This window comes from Mya arenaria, chromosome 14 (assembly GCF_026914265.1).
Source record: "Mya arenaria isolate MELC-2E11 chromosome 14, ASM2691426v1".
Classification (NCBI taxonomy): domain Eukaryota; kingdom Metazoa; phylum Mollusca; class Bivalvia; order Myida; family Myidae; genus Mya; species Mya arenaria.
The window spans coordinates 48,943,536-48,960,526 of NC_069135.1; the positions used below are offsets into that span (position 1 = coordinate 48,943,536).

General features: G+C 34.4%; 1 protein-coding gene across 19 annotated transcripts in view; it reads left to right on the forward strand.

Moving 5' to 3' along the window:
• The window catches only part of LOC128215787 (calcium-dependent secretion activator 1-like), a 96,673-nt gene extending 82,058 nt beyond the window's left edge, over nt 1-14,615 (forward strand). For all 19 annotated transcript variants that reach the window (XM_052922357.1, XM_052922364.1, XM_052922359.1 and 16 more), the window contains 5 exons: nt 1,455-1,538; nt 2,159-2,266; nt 3,367-3,471; nt 3,955-4,041; nt 8,543-14,615. In XM_052922357.1, coding sequence (XP_052778317.1) covers nt 1,455-1,538; nt 2,159-2,266; nt 3,367-3,471; nt 3,955-4,041; nt 8,543-8,650 — 492 coding nt within the window. In that variant the 3' untranslated portion in view covers nt 8,651-14,615. The remainder of the gene's footprint in view (nt 1-1,454; nt 1,539-2,158; nt 2,267-3,366; nt 3,472-3,954; nt 4,042-8,542) is intronic.
• The last annotated feature ends 2,376 nt before the right edge of the window (nt 14,616-16,991 follow it).

Consider the following 16,991-nt stretch of genomic DNA (forward strand, 5'->3'; position numbering starts at 1 on the left):
CATTCTGTCATTGAATATGTTGATCAAAATCTTTGATCTAGATTCCAAGGGAAAAATATTCTACAGCCTAAAATGTACTTGAGTACAATTTATTGCCATTTATCAATTACTCAAATATTTTTTTTGCTCTAGACTATGTTTTCTTTGAAATATTGTCAAAAAAAATCAATAAAACATTCTATGAGAAAATTCATTTTTAAAAAGTATAAAAACATGCAAGATTTTGAATAATACTACACTTTTATATGGTAAATTGAGTTGAGATTGAGACTTAACTTGAGTATTTTCGTGATATTGGAGCCTAGTCTGTTTTCTACCAAGGAAACCACCATGAGAGTGATTCGTATCAGCATTCAGCTGTTTTCCAAATCAAGCTAAAATAAAGCAGAATAAACTAAGGGTTATTCCATATAACCCCGGGGGGAAGGCACCTTTAAATTCTGCCACCCCCAACAGAGGCATGTTTTCCCTTGTGGGGTCCAAATTAGCGAAAAAAGACGCCCACCTAAATAATATTTAATTAATTGCCTTCCCCCCGGGGGTTATATGTTTTACTGGAATGGCACTAACGTAAGCTAGGATGAAAGTAGAATAATGATTTTGTTATTCAGATTTGTTAGTACATTGAATTCTTGTTTGTAAGTTCTGAATAATTAGACTCCATACTTTCATTTATTACTAGCAACATCAGATGTGAAGCTATTTAAGGAAAGATGTTCATGCTTGCTCAGCTACAGGTGTTGCCCTGTGTTTCAATCAGAAAATTAAACTGTTTTGTGTGCTTTCTGCTCTGTAGAACTATGAAAAAAGATATTTAGGGGAATTAATGTACAGGTCTTTGCATTACATTTTCTACATAGAGCTCTACCATTGAATGTATATTTGTGTATTACATAATCATTACCAATATTCATCAATCATTCCTTGGAACTATCTATTCAGCCCCTCATCATAATTATTTCCTAATATTAAACTAGGGATGGATATTATCGGTAAAAGTGGTTCGCTATATCTTGATTTTTTATGTATGTATATATATAAATATATGTTTGAAATAAAACAGATAATATATGGAAATTTGTTTAGGTACTAATTTCTACAGGGATGTGATTTTGTCTGCGGATTTACATATTTCCGCAGATCAAACGGCTCCAGAGATTAAATGATTTATTTTTTTGTTCGCTGATTACAAGAGGGTACCATAACTGGTTGTTATTTTATTTGTTGTCAGAATTGATACTCTAGTTCGCTTCAAATTTTAAGTAAGGAGAGCCTTCAAAAGGACTTCTAAAAAGCCAAATTTGCTTCTGCGGCAACCCCAAAAGCCTCTCTCCCAAGCCCATGAAAAGGGTTCAGCTCTTCAGCTGCCAGGTTAAACACATCCATGCTAATCTCTTATCCATGATATTGCACATCACTAATAATAACTAAAACCAACATTTTTACCATTTCAGATGCTGTCAGTCTTAGAGTCTGTTCTTAGCAAACTGTCCAGATATGATGAGGGCACATTCTTTTCTTCCATTCTCTCCCTAACAGTGAGTAACTTCCCTTTGTGCCCTTTAAATAGTCAAAGTGAAATATCCTCTTTGATTTCTGGTTATAAGTTTAAAACTTTTATCTTCTAGTCTTGGTATTGAAAAAAAAACAAAGATCCCGGTTGGAAACAAATCCTTGCACTTTCACAGGTTATCCTTGACCACAAGGTCTAAAGAAATACACACAACATTGTTGTTAATTTTAAAGGTGAAATATTTTGTGGTGTGCTCATATATTTGAATAAAACAAGTAAAGCTGATCATTTGTCTAAACTTTTGTGAGAAATACTGGTACTCCAGATGACATGAAACTTCTGAAGTAGAAAAGATTTGAAAGTTCACAACACTGAGGTTAACAACATTGTTAACTTTAACGAAGTTGTGAACAATAAGCCCTTTGTTATAGTAAGTCAAAAATATTTCAGCTTATATATCTCACATTTCGGGATTCTTGACCCAAATTTGAAATCCCAGGTTTGGAAAAAAATCACTATCAGAATAAATTGAACTTTGATAATATAAAGTAACTCTTTTTAAAAAATTTGCTTTGGGCCTAAATCCTGTGAGATTATAAAAATGTTGTAAAATATAATTATTATAATGTGTTTGGTTTTACTCAGAAACCTGTGAACGAGCTGGGCAAGGCGTACGTTGACTTCATGCGAGGCAACCTGGACATCTTGCGACAGAAAATCGTTGATGAACTCTTTGTACTGTCCATTTTTGAGGTAAATATGGTATTCACTTCTCACTCTAGAAGTCCGAGAATTAATTTTATCCCCGGCCTCAACATGATTTAGCCCTTCTTTATTCACGGGCTCCAGGGAGTCACATTGCCAAAAAAACTATGAGCAATTTTTTTACGTAGGAGAGATTTTCGACATTGCAATACTACTGTTGAAAATCTCTCCTTGCAACACTACTGTTGAAAATCTCTCCTTGCAATACTACTGTTGAAAATCTCTCCTTGCAATACTACTGTTGAAAATCTCTCCTTGCAACATTACTGTTGAAAATCTCTCCTAGGTACGAAATTGCTCCTAGGATTCTAACTGATAAACCCAGTTATTTTTTCTTGCCAAGATTGTTGTGTTCTCTATCAGATTATTGGTGAATATGACTGTGACATTTCATGTTTTGTGCTGTGACATTATGATCTTTTTGCTGGAGTTTGAACGAAGTTGGTAATAGTTCAATGTATTACAAATTAATCAAACTTATTCCTGTCACTCCCTTGAATAATTTAATTTTATTTGTAATACATGACCTAGACCCGTATTAAAAGACTAAAATCAAGCTTTGCTATTAACTTGGTGAAACATTTAGAGAATAATTATTTGTTTCAGTGTACGAACATAATATATTTCACAGAGTGAATGCCAAAAGCCATGTAAATGAGTGGCTGTAGCGACGAGTGAAATACTTACTTTTGTGTTCACTAGGTGAAATATATTGCGATACTTCACTGAAATAAACATGTTTTCTTTTTATTATATACCTAGAAATAATTACAGTCTATTGTAGTTTTTCAGAAAAGTGTGCCGAATTGTATGTGAATGTAAAGTCATTTTTGAAATGGCGTTGTTGAAATTGTGTCCCAGTTCTTTGTGTACTGACGTTTCAAATTGAAGAGATTACCGGCTTTAATTTCAAAACAGTGAAAAATATCAAATTGTTAATTCACCGTTTAAAACAGTGAAATATCATTTTGATTTCACTGATAAATCTCTATTAATCGTCACGGATCTGTGATTGGCTGACAGAGCGGCTCCATACCAGCTCTCGTGTATCATGGCTGTTATATATTGATTTGCTTGTTCTGTTACAGCAATGGTATGATGATCAGATGAAAATGGTCTGTGATTGGCTGACGGACCGGCTTGACCTCTCTCTTCATCCATACCAACTCACATGTATCATGGCTATTACACGCGTACGCTCCTTTTAGCCTAAAAAATATGAAGTGGAAAGCAGTTGACTTGCATACCAGTAGATTATAGGTTGTCAGATTTGGACAGTGGTTATGCACACGCTTATTAATGTGTCTCTGGTTCAATTCTACACCTTGGCGTATGTGAGTTAGGTTTGTTGTGGCCAAGCCAGACAAGTGGATTTCCTTTGGGAACTCTGGTTTCCCCCACAGTATAAGGACAAACGCTTTCATAACATTAAGCCAACAATCACTATAAAATGAATAAGTTTAAATGAGACTTTTCTGTAGTTCCATTTTCAACAAGATAATGCTTGTAATGGAAAAAACAATATCATATGATTGATTGATTGATTGATTGGAAAATTATCACAAACAAGGATAACAGTAAACATAACATAATCAAATTCTTATGTCAAAGAATATGAATGCAATATTTTTGTTTAGTTTGTGTGCTGTTTCCATGGCGTTGATTTTGTGTTTCAGAAATGTTACTCAGACTTTGAACTGCAAGGAGTGTTGGAGCACACACTTAACAGCAAAACCTACAAGACCATTGGCAGCCGATTACAGGTACCATCTTGTGATGCACTTTTAACTTACTCTAGAATTTTATGCGGCCATCTATAATTGATATTGTAATCATTCTTTGATTAGTAACCTCATACATTTGAAACTCCTCGGCCATTTTTATCAAAAAACAGCCTCGTATGTATTTTGACCGTCTACATACTCATAAAGTGGTACGTTTAAGTCTGCTGCATGTAGATCGCATAGTAATTTTATTTAGAAGTTAAACTCTTTGACTTAACTCTTGGGGATCTTAATGATATTTGCAATAATTCACTTCACTGGCAATCAATTTAAACTTAGATCAATAAATACAACTCTAAACTACTACATTTAATTAATGATACAATTTAAAAATTTACGAACTACATCTAATTATGTACCGGCATACATCCGAGGTTGTTTTCCATAAAAATGGCCGAGGAGCTCCGAATGTAACCTCATATTGTCAACATTTGGCTTGTAGACTTTGTTATGTCATTGTCTTTAGATAATTAGTGCTATGGACCTTAGATAGAGAACCTCATAATTGTCAACATTTTGTTGTAAGCTATTAGATTTTATTATGCCATGTTGTTTTTTTTATATTGTGAATATGGTTCTGTGACAAATACTGTACCCTGTATTGTAATCTTTTGAAATATCTTATGTCTTTTAAGACCTTATATTGTCATGTAAATAGTGACTTCATCAGTCTTCGAATGATTATCAATTTGATTCCTATCTGTTTTGATCAAAAGGTTATATCTGTTCTCTCTTGAATAAGCAAGTTTTTTAAAGTAAACAGATTTTCCTTTGGAAATAAGGTTTTCCTGTAAAAAAAGTGAGGTTTGATTCGGATGGGCATGCAGATTTGTGGTGGGCGGTGGGAATGGCATCATTAATATATGTGTCTGGTCTGCAACATGGCCATGCATAGAAGGTTATTTAAATTACTTGGCACAAATGTTAACCAAGACATGTTTGCCACATGCAAGACCCATTTCTGAAAATAAACACATAATGAAAATATGGAAAGTCTTTGGAAAAAAATGCAATGATGGGAATCTAATGATTTTATCCTGTGTCTGTAACTGTTCTAGACTACTGTATAGTGGATCATTTCTGCAGGCATTCATTTTTGCCATATTTGTAAGTCAATTTCAAAATCAACATGCTACAAACAGTTACTTCACCCAATGAAGCGTAAGAGTTTTAAAAATTGGTTTTTGTTGCAGTAACTTTTTCTTGGATAATGCATTTACTTGAACATAAATAATAAAACAACTCCCTAAAACTGTTAGAGACTAGGGCCGTTTCATTAAGAATTCTAGGAGCAATTTGCTACCTAAGGCCAAGAGAGATTTTTAACTGGTATGATATGAAATCTTTGTTTAAAGGAACGGAACCAAATGTTCTTAATAATTATAATGAAAACCTGGCCATGTTCATGTAGTTTGCCTGCAGGGATGACCCTGTTTCACTAGATCTGCTGCTTTACTTTTTGTAAAACATTGTTACTTTTGTAAAGTTACAAAGCATAGAATGGGATGAATACACAAAGAAAGGAGTAAGTTTATGTGACTTCAGTTACCACCAGAATTTGTTCAATTGTTAATGTTGATTAGTTGTATGCATGTTTTATGTCATGTGATTTTTGATTGTGTTATGGTAAATAACTGTTAGTTATGCACTTGACTGAAGTTTTTTCCTGATTTTTTTTATTTTGTTAAAATTATATTTAAGCATGGATAAATATTTCTAGCACACCTGATAGGCATTTCTGGTGAATTCAGCCATGCTGGAATATAAGTATCTTCCATGGCCGAGAGTGTTCAACACCCTGCGCGAGGGTCGGGATGAAACTATCTTACACGAGCGGCCATGGAAGATACTTATAAACTGTCAAAAAATGGTAGATGCTTTTTCTCCCACCTCAGTTAAACAAAATTAATTAAAAATGTATTTTTTTGCTGGAACTCTTTTGTGCTTAGTGAAAATAATTGCGTATGGATATGCAATGCACGTGGTTGTCATGGATACGCGCGCAGTGATCCAGTTAATGTTAATAGTCAAATCGGTCTTTTTAAGTAGGAAAATGAAGCATTATTTCTTGAATGGTGCGTGAAAACTGTTTAATGATGACATTTGAAGCGAGAAATAATTAATTAGCGTTCTAAATATTACCATAAGACAAGATTTCCTTGATGCTACTGATGACAGTCTTCATCAACGGAGGTTATTTTATTGGGTGACCGTTAAAAAGGAGTTCCATACGGGCATTTTATCTTTGCCCATGGGCAAGATAAGAATATCTAGCATGGTTAAATTATTGGATTTACTTATCTGAGGTGGGAGAAAATAAGTATCGTCCATGGCCGAGAGTGTAAGATAGGTTCATTCCGACCCGATGGTAGGGTGTTTTGCGGAAACGTGGTTTACTGAGTTTCCGCAAAACCCCCTGCGCGAGGGTCGGGATGAACCTATCTTACACGAGCGGCTATGGTAGATGCTTTTCCTCCCACCTCACTTAAACAAAATTAAGTAAAAATGTATTTTTTTGCTGGAACTCTTTTGTGCTAAGTGAAAATAATTGCGTACGGATATGCAATAATTCGTGGTTGTCATGGATATTCACGCAGTGATTCAGAGTATGTAAATGGTCTGATCGGTCTTTAAATAGTTCTAAGAAGAGTGAAGCATTATTTCTTGAAAGGTGCGTAAAAACTGTTTTCTGGTGACATTTGAAGCGAGAAATAATTAGCTCGCGTTCTAAATATTGCCACCAGACAAGGTTTCCATGATGCGTTACAGACGACAGTCTTCAACAAGGGAGGTAATTACAATGTGGTGATCATTAAAAGAAGTTCCATACGGGCATTTTATCTTCGCCCGTGGGCAAGATAAGAATTTCTAGCATGGTTAAATTAATGGATCTACTTATCTGAGGTGGGAGAAAACTCCATCTGGCACCCCCCATGCCAGATGAGTCACGCGCTGTGATGTTATACTATTCATTTCTTTTATTATACACTTCATATAACCATAATTCTAATATTTCAATAGATGGGGTTCATAATAATTAACTTTACAAAAAAATAAGCCTTAAAAGACGTGAAACTGAAGGAACTTCTTGACATATGCAGTAAATATAAATTACTGCGAGTCATGACGTCAGTAAACATCATTGTGCATGCTTTTTGGTGAAATGTACAAAATGTGCTTTTCTATGTATTATTCACAAAAAAAAATGCAAATTAAGGTATGCTAGAAAAAATATAAGTCATGTGTTTCGGTTCCGGATAGAAAATCCCACCCTTGGGCATGCTGCATAGACGGTAACTTGGCAAGCCTTGTTACCTGGCAATGCAGGTGCCCTAAGGTCGTATTTTTCTATCTGGAACAGAAACACATGACAGATATTATTATTCTCCCACTCTAGATAAGTAGATCCAAATTTTTGGCCATGCTGGAAATCCTTATCTTGACCGTGGGCAAAGATATCAAAAGTACACCTATGGAACTACTTTTTCATTGTTGACAAACAATTATCTCACTTGTTGAAGACCATTTGTTAAAATCCAAATCAATCAATTCTCGCTTTAAGTTGCAAAAGAGTTCTCATGTTGCATTCAATAAATAATGCTGCCCTCTCCTCAGAACAATTTAAAGAACAATTTGACTATTTACATTTTTGGACCACTGCGTGCATATCTATGACAACCACAAATTATCACATTTCTATACGCGAATTATTTCACTATTCACAAAAGAGTTCCAGCAAAAAAATTCATTTTAACTTTATTTTGTTTAAATTAGGTGGGAGAAAAAGCATCAACCATGGCCGCTCTTGCAAGTAAGGTTCATCCCAACTCTCTCAGTAGGTTCATCCCAACCCTCGCGCAGGGTGTTCTGCGGAAACTCAGTAAACCACTTTTCCGCAAATCACCCTACGCTCGGGTTGGGATGAACCTATCTTACACGAGCAGCCATGGAAGATACTTATAAACTGTCACAATTTGTGAAACTGTTAATGTTTTTTGGTGAAAATGGTTGTAAAAAGCGAGTATAATTTTTTTTTACAAATTTGAATGTTTATTTAAATATGCTGTAAAAAAGCAGTTTCATTTGAACATGATAACATTGAAAATAGTTTTATTAACTTTAATGTTATGTATTCTTTAATATTAATCGAATGACTCACAGCAGTGGCTTGAGAATATCTTGTTTTGTAATGAATATCAAAATGATCATGATAACTTTATTTTTGCAAGTGAACATTTATGCAAACATAAAACAATTCATAAAGATGGTTGAAAAATATATAATGGCTATCTATGCATTTTGAAGCAATATCATTGGTTATCAAAATTTGATTTATAAATTTTATCACCATTTTCCTATTCCAAACATAATTAAGAAGGGCAAAATTGTGACGGTGCTTGGAACTAAGTTGGGGACGAAGCCTTTGATACTATTTCGACTGTACAAAGTATGAATGGTTGCACACTTTCTTGTGTTATAGGTAGAAGAGGCGACCCAATCTGTTACACAGTCAGACAGCAGCAGTCGTACACGGTTCCTTCCTGGGGTCGGCAGTAATGCCAGCGGCAGCGGAGATGAATCAGATTAATCGAATGCACCATGTCAGTGTGGACGCAAATTTACCATACCATGGCTCAATCGCCACCCTGCACGTTACATCCCTTTGCAGTACAGAAACACTGCCATGGCGCATTTCATGTGATGATATGGGTTCAAAATCTTAAGATATTTATTTACTTCAAATATATTTTATCTTTTGGATATTTAAAATTCACTAATTTAATTTAATAAAGATTTAGACAAAACAGGAAAGCAATGAGATATAAATAAATTTCTTAAAGAGTAATTTGGCTGAAATCCAGTTACTTTTTGGATATGGTGGCCGAGATCTTCACTGCCCATTAGGGGAGATGACTGCATAGCAGATGGACCATTCAATGCACGTACTTCAATGCACGTCAGGGGAGATCACTGTGTTGGAGATTGACCATGACTGTAAATTTTATTTTGCAATTCATGTAAGCATCCAGTAGGACCTTTGTTCCTGTTATTCATTATATAAACTGCTTGTATTTTATACAGTGTATTTGAAGCACCAGTTTAAAAATTCCGTCGAAAAAGTCATTCCAAAATTTGTCAGGCAGATTTCATTGTAAAACCATTTTGTTAGTATTTTCATGTAATGTGTAAAGCTGTACAGTGTATTCTTACAATGTATGTTAGAAGAATGAACAAACATTTTATTGAACCTTTATTTAGATTGTTATGATGTTTAAGATGTAAATTTACTAAAATATATATATATGCAATGGGGAAGCGCTCCAATTTTGGCCATCATAAAGCATAAGTGTAAATCCCATCATTTTTTTTTCACTTTTAAGGGAATGGTGCCAGGGCCCTTTCATAGCCATACATGCCAGATTTCTGAGAGGCTTCCCAGGGCCCTTTCATAGCCATAATGCCAGATTTCTGAGAGGCTTCCCAGGGCCCTTTCATAGCCATACATGCCAGATTTCTGAGAGGCTTCCCAGGGCCCTTTCATAGCCATACATGCCAGATTTCTGAGAGGCTTCCCAGGGCCCTTTCATAGCCATACATGCCAGATTTCTGAGAGGCTTCCCAGGGCCCTTTCATAGCCATACATGCCAGATTTCTGAGAGGCTTCCCAGGGCCCTTTCATAGCCATACATGCCAGATTTCTGAGAGGCTTCCCAGGGCCCTTTCATAGCCATACATGCCAGATTTCTGAGAGGCTTCCCAGGGCCCTTTCATAGCCATACATGCCAGATTTCTGAGAGGCTTCCTAGGGCCCTTTCATAGCCATACATGCCAGATTTCTGAGAGGCTTCCCAGGGCCCTTTCATAGCCATACATGCCAGATTTCTGAGAGGCTTCCCAGGGCCCTTTCATAGCCATACATGCCAGATTTCTGAGAGGCTTCCTAGGGCCCTTTCATAGCCATACATGCCAGATTTCTGAGAGGCTTCCCAGGGCCCTTTCATAGCCATACATGCCAGATTTCTGAGAGGCTTCCCAGGGATTTATGGTCTGAATTCCAGGGGATTTTGATATTACACCTGGGGATTTTTACGCTGCGAAATCTTGCACAATATGTACATTTATGATATCAAAATAAATACAGAAACACACTCTAATTACAATAATTTTTGGACTAAGTCATCATGGTCCTTCATGGAATTTCACACTCATAATATCATGGATGCTTTCCACTGTCAACCTTGAGCTAGTTTAAAAGATAAAAAAATATTTATTTACTTTTTTTAAATTCCAGGGGATATGGATCCCCCGGTGGGGGACCAGGGGATGGGTCAGAATTCAAGGTGATTATTCCCCCCAACAGGGGATATGGCATGTATGCATAGCGTTGTTTTGGCAAATAGGGGAAAAAACTAACTACATGTATCGTTAATGGCGTATATTGTGCATTGTTCGTATTATTGGTCATCTTCACCTTTAAAGTAAACTTTCATTATGTATTTTAACAAAAAATGATATAAAAAGAAAACAAATGTTGTTTTAGGCTTTTAATTTGTTTTATTCGTTTCATTTTATACAAGTATGCACTACAGAAATGAACAACAATCAGAATAACAATGAACGAAAATTAATAGCATACATAAAAAAGTGAACGAAATTCAAAACAAAGTTCAGTTTTTTAGTTGTTTACTCTACAAATTATTTTTTTTTAAATCAGTTTTTCGTACTTTGTAATTGTTGTTTACCTCATTAAGATTCATAATTCTTGATTTAAAATATCAACCAATCAATTGTGATAATCATTGCAAAAATAGTTAAATTACTAAAAAATCAATTCTCGTAACGGTCGATACTCTTTTGCTCGTTAGCGTCCATTGTTTGGTGAAAGTTCTCTAATTGGTATACATTAGAATTGTGTAGGTGAAAGTACCGCTATCAAAACTTCGCTAACTGACATCTGTGCTAATTTGAAATATGGGTCCTTTGTTGACAGTTTGCAACTATCACAACAACTGTCAACTAATTGATTGAGGTCAATTGTGTACACAGCGGGGATTAGAGGGACCGTAAATTGTCCTATTGGCAACTAACCAGATCTGATATTCTGTCTGTAAATCGTGTATTTGGTGATTTTTATAGATTTTTTTTCCGAGTACTCGAGTAGTGATTTGGTACTCCAGTACTCGGACGTTCGATCAAGTACTCAAGTACTCATTGCCATCCCTACTTTTTACAGAATTCATTTTTTCTGTATATTAATTATTGATCGGCCACTATTAACAGTATGTTTGGTGTTTTTCCCGATATTCTCACAAAACACATGATACCCAAAAATCTTATTAGCGTATCAGGTGTTAACACTGTTTGTTCATTTTCAGTTATTTTATTTATTACAGTAAATTTACTTCTAAGGAAGTTCGAAAAATGACACCAACACCTTAAAAGTGAGTTTGGGAAAGTCAACCAAACTCTTTACGAACGGTGGCGGTAAGACCAATGACTTTTGATCCCAATTTCAATTATTCAATAAGCTTGGGTGTATATTAAAGTCAGTATTTAGTTGATCAATATGTACATGTATGAACAAAAAATATGTATAAATGTATATAACAATCACAATCACTAGAAGCCATTACATAATCTTAGGTGTTGTCTGTTTTATACCCCCCCATGTTTGAGTGGATCGGTGTTTTAGAAGTTTCTTCAATGACTGTATTATATATATTTCAAGTTTTTTTCACAAATTCTGTAACAAAGTATAAAGGTCTGTGAGTGTGTACAGCATTTGGGAATTAAGGCTAAATTGAAGTTTTCCCTTCTTCAATTTCTTGATGTTGAAATTTTCTGATATTTTTTTTTTAAACAAGATAAAATGGAGGCTTTTTTATATGAAATAAATAACAAGATAGATTGAAACTGATTCAGTTCTGCATGTGAAACTCCATCAAAGCTTGTCACTTAATATTTAACAATACCATCACTTAATTTTGGACTTTTTGAAATGGCAATACATATTTTCATGCAAAATTGTACATTTTCTATCATAATATTTGCTCATGTTTTAAATCTCTATCTATTACTGTGAAATCATTCATGTTCATGGTGGTCTACTGTTCACACATTTTTTGCTGTGAAACAAGTGCAAATGTATATACCATTGTAAAAAACTTACATAAAACTCTGAATATATTCAGTTGTCATTTTATTTTAATATATTTTCGCTTTTAAGTTAAAAAAGCCCAAGTTTTAGAAGTACGGAGGTTTCCAAAATAGTGTGAAAATTGAATCCCATAAAAATGAATCATTTCGCAGTATTTTGTAACAGATCTGTAACATACATAAATTATACTTGTTTACATTATTTTATACTATTTATTCTTGCAGTGAATATTTATGTCCCAGTAATATATGGTGTACAATGGTTTTTGTAAGAGAGATTGTGAAATGCTACTTTTACATGTACATGTAAAATAGTAACTTAGTGCTATGACTACAATTGTAAAGGGTCTTGTTGATATTGTTGGGCCATGTTAAAGCTGCACTCTCACAGAGATACCGTTTTTACAACTTTATTTTTAGTCTTGGAAATAGCACATTTTTGCGTAAATATCTGCAAACAAATAATAAAAGATTGCTGACAAAAGATCAAATCGCATACTCATATTTCTGTTCGAAAACTAATGTTTTATGGCTTAAACCATTACTAATAGTTTAAGAAAAACGCATAACACATCAATTTTGGAACTGAAATATAAAAATCTGTGATCTGATTTTATGTCAGCAGTCTTATATAACTGGTTTCCATACATTTGCATAAAAAAATTGGCTCGTTCCAAGACAAAACAATAAAAAAAGTTGCCAAAACGTTCAATCTGTGAGAGTGCAGTTTTAAATGTGTGATCTGTTATACACTATTTTACACATGGTCACGAGTTAGTGTAACATACAAAATCACTAGGAAACAGTTTTGTATCAGCCTGGAGAGTTTTGTGAATTATATTTAGTCTGATTGCAACTTTTACTTCCACAAGTATTGTTCACATGTACTGCTACAAGTAGCTTTTTACAGCCTTTAATATCAGAGAAACTTGTGTTCATTAATTTTGCATTTCTTTTACTCTCCGCTAGTCTCAGCCATGTGAATCTTGACAATCTTACGCAATATTACAGCCTGGAGAGTGTTCAAAGTGTTTTAGTTGGTCATTTTGTTTTCTACCAAATGAATTTGATTTATTATTTATGTTATAAGTACAACTGTTCCTATTTTCATAATATTTCTGTGATTGTATATCTGAATAAAGTTTTAATTTTAATGCTCATAGGTAATGAACGATTGATTTTCACGAAACATAGATTTTTTATAAGCCAAACATCATTGAATGATTGAAATAGTGATTTTTTGGTAACAAAACCGTATCTTTGGGGATACTGTTTTAGCTCCAACTTTTCTTACATATTGTATATATGTGTGTACATGAATATACCATCTTTTATCCTTATCCTGAGTATTTTCTTGTAATTGTGTCACCTGGAAAGCATGGTAGACATGCAGGGATTACTTTGTCCTGTGTCGTCCTGACGTTAATGATCAATTCCTCTTGAATGACTTGTTGAAGTTTTCAAACTTAGAGTGCACATTGGTTCTTAATTGGCAGATGACCCCTGGGGTCAGTAGGTCAAATGTCAATGGTGACCATTACTAGAATCGGATAAGTGCTCTCGACAGGCGACGTATCCAATTTGCGGAAATCTCAGAAAATTGTAATTATATATCATGTTGTTTAATACTGTTTGAAAAGGGACCTCTTACTATGAAAATATGCAAGTAACATTTTCAACCCTGATTGTGTCTTTATTTTGTTAAACAGTCTTAGATTAATCCCCTATGAAAGCTTTTACCTTACCATTGATATTGTTACCTGAAAATTAGAAAAAAAAAAATTCAAAAAAAAATTAAACATATATCATGACAAGTCAACTACTTCAATTACTTGATACAATAATGTTTGACAATATTATTATAAAAAAACAATGTTATGAAATAATTGAATCGACAAAATGAAGAAATTGTTTTATGGCTATGGTAGTTTGTGCCGGTCTCATCATGCAAAATCTTTAATGTTGGTCATAGCTTGAAAAATATTAATAATATTAACATAAAACTTGGTATAAATGCTCACTATGACTGTTAACACATGTGTAGCAAGTCTTATGACTTTGGCTCAATTTTTTTCCTGTCAAATTCTTACTCTCGTGATCAGGGCTTATGTTTTCCCCCTCCGCTACATGTAGTTGCAATATATATAGTGCTTACATCCACGTGCAATATCTTATTATTATCTTATGTACAGAATTCCACTGTTTTCTCATTTCTCTTTGGTATTATATTGTGATCTGCTTTAGTTTTCTGTTATTGTTACCAGTAATTTATTTTATAGTTTTATTTCTTGTTAACATTATAATTTTTATTGTATAAAATAACAATGTTATTGTTCACTTGGTGTTGAAGCCAATTGATGTTTAGAGTATATCAAATACATATAAATGAAAATGTGCTTGTTCTTGTTTGTTTTATTTTCTATAAACATTTTGGCTGATACATTGTCGGGGATAATGTCTCAAGGAACAGGTTGCCATGACGAGTATTGTTTTACAATAATGATCCTAGACAAGAATTTATAAACCTGATTGAAACACCCGTTTTTGAAAGGAGATGATGTACATCCAGATTCAGAAAACTGCCTTATAAGAATGGGAATATTATTGTGCAATGTAATTGCACTGGCGGGCAGGTGCCATACCGATGGTTTATGCTCAATTCCTTGAGTTAGGGTTGACATGTACGCAAGAAACTTTGTATGTAGCAATGTATATACCTTGGAATGACATTTTGGGTTGGAGGAGTATGGTGAAGGCAATTGGAAAAAAAGGTTTCTGTTCAGTACCTTCAGTGTTTGGAATGATGGATAATGAAATTTAGTTTAAACAAAGACTTGCAAGGATCAAGTTCAACATTGGGATGCAAGGATAAGTTAGCTGAGCTGAAAACAAAATGTATGTATTAATTTATATCAAAAGGGTCATATCTCCGGTAATTAATTACCCCCCCCCCCCCCCATCCCACACACTAAAATATGAAGGCGATTAATAAGCAGTAGGTGTTTGTCCCAAGTATTTTTGTCTGAAGCTGAACTCAATTAAGATGTTTACTGCAACCTTCCTATTCAAATAGATCATATTGTAAAAGGCAGGGCATATGAATTATAACTCTGCTGTGATACTTAATAAGGTATTGCCCTTATTTTGTCCATAGCAAAACTCAAATTCTTTAAGGTAATGACTTCATTCTTCATATACAGATATATCTGAAGTGTGAGAAGTGCTGTTCAAAGGAATCGTAACTCTGGCTGCAGAATTTCTTGAGTTGTTGCTTTTTGTTCACTAAAATTGTAAACTTTTGTAAGGAGCATTACTTGCAAAGTCTGCGGTATTGACTTTCAATTACATACACAAATAGATCAGTGAGGAAAAATGCAGTGCACAGGAACCAGATCTCTGGCTGCAATGTTTTAAGTTATTGCCCATTGTTTGTCTGGAATGAAGATTTTAAGGTATTTACATGAATATATATCTTTTTGAGCAGAAGTGCAATGCACTGGAACCGTAACACTGACGGCTACAATTCTTTTAGTAATTACCCTTTATTTTCATGCTTTATTTTAGTCTGGAGTATAACTCTAAAGTCATGGAGGTATTCATTAAAAAGTTTGTATTCTAATATATCATATTGAGATTTGCAGTGCACAGAAACAATGGTTATTGGAGTTATTGTCCTGACATCAAACTTCATTTTGAGATATATCTTATTGATGAGAAGTGCACAGGAACTATTACTGGATATTTTTTCGTACATATTGTTTTCTGCGATCTTTTACCCGGACCGAAAAATTGAATTAATGATTGTTTTCACAGTAGGCAGAAAAACATACATTACAGCTACAAAAATAACATAAACCATAACTCATTTCTGTATTCTGTAATCTTCAAGGTCATTGTTCTTTGCTGAATTCCTTTCCTGTGTCAGGGATATGGCAGTCTGTGACTGCTCTTGTATTAGTGTGATATTGCTGAAAGGCAATTTAAACCCATATCAGGGCTTCTAAAAACCGGCAATTTGCCGGTCTGGACCGATTTTGACCAAGCCAGACCGATTTCAGTTTCAAAAAGTGTAAAAAAAATCGGTCCGAAATTTTCTTCTTTTTTGTAATTTCGGTCCAAAATGAGTCAGTAAAAGATGTAGAAATTGTAATACACAAACATTCATGGGTCATTCACACATTCAAAACTACATCCAATAGGTCATAAAAAGGTCTTGGTTACCATGAGACCGATGCGACCAGCTGCTTTTTCCGCTACGCTGATCACTCTATAGGCTATCTAGAAGACGCTTGCAATCGGTCCAATCACGTGTTTTGGTATTTTTAAAAGCAGAAGACACAATTAAACAAACTATGTGTTAATTATCTGCTTGCAGCTTTCCTAATTAAGTGTTAAAATCGGTCCATATTTTCACATGGCAATATGCTATGTCGTCGTCGATCATTACATGATATCCGTTTGTTGATTACAAAACGGTTAAATTCAAATTGTTATAAAGAACCATTGCTGGTTAAAAACGGCTTTAAAGATAAACGCTTGATTAACTACATAGTCTGACAGCTGAGTCCACCGCTCAACGTCATATTTATTTGCAGTAATGAAAAAATCGTTGTCGATATCACACTTTAAGGTTGTTGCCCCGATTATAAATCTAGATATATACTATTCAAGATTATCAGTTGAAAGTTGACCCACTAAAGGAGCATTAAGCAAATAAATCATAATACTGTTTCACTTTTTGTCGTCTGACCGCCTCCCGACAGCCACAGTTC